The 6,571-nt window shown below is 39.2% G+C and overlaps 1 protein-coding gene across 1 annotated transcript in view; it reads right to left on the reverse strand.

The window, feature by feature from the left end:
* The window catches only part of LOC122553146 (protein EFR3 homolog B-like), a 205,593-nt gene that overhangs the window by 28,048 nt on the left and 170,974 nt on the right, over positions 1 to 6,571 (reverse strand). Inside the window, exon 22 of the mRNA XM_043696735.1 lies at positions 1,447 to 1,496. Within this exon, the coding sequence (XP_043552670.1) occupies positions 1,447 to 1,496 (50 nt within the window). The remainder of the gene's footprint in view (positions 1 to 1,446; positions 1,497 to 6,571) is intronic.

Genomic DNA, 6,571 nt, shown 5'->3' on the forward strand with positions numbered 1-6,571 from the left:
CGGACTTGTCCTACCTGCCTATCTCCTTTTCCACCTATTCACTCCACCCTCTCCTCCCTGACCTATCACCTTCATCCCCTCCCCCACTCACCTATTGTACTCTATGCTACTTTTTCCCCACCCCCACCCTCCTCTAGCTTATCTCTCCACGCTTCAGGCTCTCTGCCTTTATTCCTGATGAAGGGCTTTTGCCCGAAACGCCGATTTCACTGCTGCTTGAACTGCTGTGCTCTTCCAGCACCACTAATCCAGAATCCTATATGTGAAGGGGGCAATTTTAAAGTTTGCAGATAATATAAAACTTAGCAGAAGTTTTAATTGTGAGGAGGATAGTTCAAGAACCTCAAAATGACATTGACTTGTTGGTGGAGTGGGTAGATAGATGGTAGATGATGTCCAATATGGAGAAGTGAGGGAATGTACTTTGGCACAAAGAACATGGAGAGACAGTATACAAAGTATTCCAAAGGGTGTGCAGGGGCAGGCAGGTCTGGGTGTATAGGTATACAAGTCATAGAGTATAGAGTCAGAGAGATGTACAGCATGGAAAGAGCTATTAAAGGTGGCAAGATGGGTAGAGACAGCTACAAACAAAGCATACAGAATCTTAGTTTCATAAATAGGGACATAGAATTCAAGAGCAGCTAAGTTGTGATGAACTTATGTAAGACACTAGTTAGGCTGTTCTGAGGAAGGGTCACCAGAGCTGAAACATTAACTCTGATTTCTCTTCACAGCTGCTGCCAGATCTGCTGAGCTTTTCTAGCAATTTTTGTTTTTGTTACGGGTTAGGCCTCAGCTGAAATGTTGTATACTGGGTACTACATGATTGAAAGGATGTGAAATGCATTAGAGTGAGTACAGAAGACCCCTCTGATAACAGTTCTAGGATTGAGATGCTTTAGTTATGAGCAAACATTAGAGAAGTGGGATTGTTTTCCTGGAACAGGAGAATGCTAAGATGAGATGTGACAGAAATTAACAGAATCGTGAAGGTATGGACAAAGGGGAAAGGGAGAAACTGTTTTTGCTCCTAACTGGTCAAGAACCAAAGGGCACACTTTTAAAGTGATTTGCACTCTTTCACACAATGAATGGTTAGGTTCTGAATATATTTCCCGAAAGTGCATGGAGACAAATTCAATCGGAGCACTCAAGAGACACTAGATGTTTATTTAAAAAGTCTAAATGGTTCTCTAATGTGCTTCAGGGAAAGAAATCTCACCCAGCCAGGCATATATCCACACCAATACCATTGATTTTTAATATCTAAATGAGCCTAGGACAACTGTCAATTCTAACAAACTGCTATCCAATAAAATGACACACCACCAGATTCTTAGGACAATTGATAATGGCCAATAAATTTGCTTTGCTAATAAATATGAACGTATGATTATTTTTATCAAGTGAGGGAATAAAGAACTAAGGTTTAGCATGACTTACCTTATGGTTATCTCAAATATTTGATTCAGTTTACTCTGCAAAATGGTTGCCTAAAATTAAAAGATTGAGAAGCACAAGTTAATAGATAAAACTCTGGACAGCAATAATACATAAATGGAACTATCACAAATTCAGATCAAAACCCTACCTCATCATTCCCCATATATGATTCCAAAATACAAAGACAGGAGAGGAGGGAGAGAGAAAGAGAGGGGGAGAGAGAGAGAGAGAGAGAGACATAACGAGAGAGAGAGAAAGAGAAAGAGAGAGAGAGAGATGAGTAGTCATGAATGGGAACAAATGTGACTGAGGAATGATCTGAAAGAGATTTATAAAATCATGAGGGACATGGATTGGGTAAATAGAGAAGGACTTTTCCCAGCAGTGGGGAATTCAAAACTAAAAAGCATATGGTTAAAGTGAGAGGGTTTAGTTTAAAAAGGGATCTAAGAGATGATTTTTTTCACACAAAGGGTGGTGCATGTATAGAATGAGTTGCTAGAGGAAGTGGTGGAGGCTGAGACAATTACAATAATTAAGAGGCATTTGAATGGGTATATGAATAGAAAGGTTTAGAATGATATAGGTCAAATGTTGACAAATGGGACTAGATTATTCAGGATATTTGGTTGGCATAGACCAGTTAGACTGAGGGGTGTTTTTCCATAGAAAAGAACAAAGAACAATATAGCACAGTCACAAGCCCTTCAGCTCCCTCAAGCCCAAATCGACAAATTTTGCCCTTCCATACTGAAACTGTCTTCACTTACAGGATCCATATCCCTATATTTCCTTCCTATTCATATATTCGTCCAAGTGCTTTTTGTGCTGTATATCTATATGACTCTATAAGAGAGGAGCAGTCAGAATTGGGGAGTAGAACAGAGAGAGAGAGAGAGAGAGAGAGAGAGAGGTGCAGTCTGAAAAGGAGGCATGTGACAAAGAAAGAGGAACAGTCAAGAAATGGGGGAGTGAAACCCAGAGACTGGGGTAAATGAAGGACTGTTCCGATTAGTGGCTGAATGGGATACTTGGGAATGGAAAACTCTGATTTTTATGATTATCCTGGCATTTTCAAGGCAAAACTAGCAAAGTTGATAAACAGGAGTGGATGTGGATTACTTAGCCTTTCAGAAGGCTTTTGATAAGGTACCACAGAAGAAATGAACATGTAAAATTAAAGTGCATGGGATTGGGGTTAGTGCAGTGATAGGGATAGCAAACTATTTGTCTGACAGGAAACAAAAAGTAGGAATACAGGATCTTTTTCTCAATGGCAGGTAGTGACTTAGTTGGGTACTGCAGGGATGGGTGCTTGGACCCCATCTTCACAATATATTGTTATGAAGTTGAAGGCGTGTACTGGGTCTTTAAGGGAGAGACAATGCTGTTCTGAACTGAGAGATTACAATTACCTGTAGATATGACTAGATGGCATTCTCAGAGTGTACTGGAAACTTGAAACTATATAACACTTGGCTGTGAAATGGATACTTGAGTTTTGGTTGCTGTTTTGAGAACAATTCGAATTTAACCAATCAGTTTAAATTATGCCCCAGGATACTAAAACCCAATCGAGATTGAATTAATTGTTTTGCCAACATCGAACCAATGAGACAATCCAATGTTGGGGGAAATAAGAATATGGACAATTTGAAAATTGGCCAGAGAGCAACTGTCGTAGAGAGAGAAACTCATGGAGAGCTAATTACCATCTAACATCTTGCTCTCAAACAAATTAAAAAACACTCTCTATCAAAGGTACCTTTTCATATTGAACACACACATTAAAAAGAAAGAAGATGATCCAGAGAGATCAGCAGCCGGAAGAGTGAAAACACAGAAGACAGAGACTGTGTGGTTTTGAAATTAAGTTGATGTAATTTTAATAAGTGACTTATTGGAACAGCATATTGTTATAAAGTTGGAGGCAGATAGTAAGCAGTTAAGAGAAAGGGTGGCTTAGATCTGTGAATATTTTTTGTTTAATATTCACTTTTAGAGTAAGAAAATAAATTTATGTTATTTTCTTTAAATAGTGGAATTTGAGAGTTCTCTGTCCCTCATATTTTAACAGATTACGAGGCAAGGCAGCTTTTCTTGGTGTTTAGTTTAACTAACAGAGGGGTTCACCTCCGTGTTGTAAAAATATGTTCATGATTTAGATGAGTGAACTAAATGTAATGTTTCCATGTTTACAGATAACACAATGCTGGTTGGAGGTTAAACGCTAAGGAAGAGCAGGGATTTCATAGAAACTGTGATCCTGCTAATGACAAAACAGGTTTGAGGGGCCAAATGGCCTACTTCAGTGCCTATTTCTTATGTTTTTAACATGTTTTAAGATTCTACCAGGAGTAGAAAAGTAAAGGTAGGAAGGATGTTCCTGATGACTGGGGAGTCCAGATGACTGGTCACAGTCAAAGGATATGGAATAGACCATTGAGAACAGATATAAGCAGAAATTTCTTAACCTAGTGAATGGTGAGGCTGTGGAATTCCCTGCCACAAAAAGCAATTGAGACCAAACATTGAATGTTTTCAAGAAGGGGTTTGATGTAGGTTTTAGGGCTAAAGGGATCAAAGGACATGAACCAAAGCAAGAATTGAGATGGATGATCAGCCGTGGTGAAGCAGGCTCCAAAGGCTTAATCGGCTATTCCTGCTCCTATTTTCTATCTTTCTGTGCGCTACTGTAAAGCTTTTGATTGTGAGTGGAACATTTTATTCTTAGTTTTCATGTAATGATAATCATTCTTACATTAGTTCTTGATGGACACAAAGTTCTCTCTATTGTGACTTCTCCTTCTTACCTTCCTCAATTTTCTCTTCTCTCCACCTCAATTTCCCCCTCTTCTCCCTACTTCAACTGCCCTCTTTGTGTGATCCTTCTTACACATTGTTATTTTTCCTTCCTCTCCTGCTCAGTAGTTTTTGAAATGTATTACATAATGGCAACGAGCTCGAGCAAAAACACGTAACATCAGGGGACCCTTGCCTTTGGAATGGAAATACAATCATGTTTGTACAAATCATAAGATCACAAGACCATATGACATAGGAGTGGAAATAAGGTCATTCGGCCCATCAAGTCAATTCGCCATTCAATCATGGCTGATGGGAATTTCAACGCCACTTACCCACACTCTCCCCATATCCCTTAATTCCTTGCGAGATTAAGAATTTATCAATCTCTGCTGTGAAGACATTTAACGTCATGTGATCAGGCATCTTGTGGTTAGATGCCATGTGACAAGAATGTTTTGTGATCAAACCTCCCAAATGAATGTAACCAGCGTTTAAAACTTGAATGGGATCAGAAAGATCAGAATTGTAATGATTATGGGGATGAGAACGAAGATGAAACTAGCAATGGGGATTTTAGGATGATTGTTGAGATGGTGATAGTGATATATATGTGATAAAAATGGGGACAGAGGTGCCTAAATATTTACATGAAGCAGATTTGTAGAGTTCACTAATACAAAAGCAAAATACTGCAGATGTTAGAGATCTGAAACATAACCAAACATCCTGAAAATACGTGTAAGACCATAAGGTATAGGAGCAGAATTAGGCTATTTGTCCTTTCAAGTTGCTCAGATATGTTTCTCAATCCCATCCTCCTGCCTGCTCCCTGTGACCCTTGATCCCCTTACCAATCAAGAACCCATCTAGCTCTGTTTTAAATACACTCACAGACTTAGCCTTCACAGCCTTCTGCGGCAATGAGGTCCACAGACTAAGCACCCTCAGGCCGTAGCTGTTAATGTGTCAGGACTGTCACCATTCATCAGACCTAGGTCAATATATCCTTCCCAAAGTGTGTCATCTGAAACTGAACCCAATATTAGACATGCAAATTGGAGAAATGTAGTGTGCATGGACATTAAGGAAGCCTTTCAAAAGATAAAATATAAATGATTACTAGAAATGGTTGTGTGGAAACAATGGAAGTAAACATGATTTAAAAATAGGTAGAAGGAAGAAAATGGTAGTTGGAGTTAAGGAAAGCTTCTGCATGAGTAATGTTGTATAGGATGCTGTTCTGAGGCCACTTGTCCTCAAGTTGTGATCAATGAAAAGAAACATTGTTCACATGTCAAGATGATATTGAAATCTGAGGTCTTGATAATTCTTTAAAAGACTAAAGGATGTTACAAAGGGGTACTGATTAATTGGGGGAATAATTTCGATGTGTGAAGGAATACATTTTGTTTGAAAAAAAGCAGTAAAAATACTGAGAATGCAAACAGGCTTCGGCAGGGGAAAAGCAGAATGATTCAAAGTCCATGATTGCAGGATGTTAATCCCATAAAGTTAGATTCATCAGGCTGTAAAAAAATCTTACACAGCTCAGAACATAAAACCAGGATACAATGACATATCCTTAAAGAAAAACTTTAATAGATCTCAGTGAGAGTACTGTTTGGAACACTAAAGTGCACAATATATGAACAGTATTGCACTTTAGAGAGGATACAATGCAGAATCTCTAACAGGCTAACAGGCTTGAAGAAATACAAATATGAAGAATGTTTTTGATAATTGAAATTATTTTTATTAGAATGATGCAATGCCTATTACAGGGACATATGATCCAGCAGTTTAGAAAAATAGGGATTTCATAGAAACCATGAACAAAGAACAACAAAGAACAAAGAAAATTTACAGCCCAGGAACAGGCCCTTCGGCCCTTCAAGCCTGAGCCAGTCCAAATCTACTGTCTAAACCTGTTGGTCAATTCCTAAGCATTTGTATCCCTCTGATCCCCACCTACACATGCATCTGTCCAAACGCATCTTAAATGAATCTACCGTGCCTGCCTCTACCACCTCTGTTGGCAATGCGTTCCAAACGCCCACCACCCTTTGTGTGAAGAACTTGCCGTGTGTATCCCCCTTAAACTTTCCACCTCTCACAGAGAGAACAGAGAAGATGGTAAAAGAGAAGGAGGTGTTGGTCAAGGATAGTATTACAGTTGCAGAAAGGATGTTTGGGGACTCATCAACTGAGATAGTATGGGCTGAAGTTAGAAACAGGAAAGGAGAGGTCACCCTGTTGGGAGTTTTCTATAGGCCTCCGAATAGTTCCAGAGATGTAGAGGAAAGGATAGCAAAGATGA

Source organism: Chiloscyllium plagiosum, chromosome 9 (assembly GCF_004010195.1).
Source record: "Chiloscyllium plagiosum isolate BGI_BamShark_2017 chromosome 9, ASM401019v2, whole genome shotgun sequence".
In the NCBI taxonomy this organism is placed as follows: Eukaryota; Metazoa; Chordata; class Chondrichthyes; order Orectolobiformes; family Hemiscylliidae; genus Chiloscyllium; species Chiloscyllium plagiosum.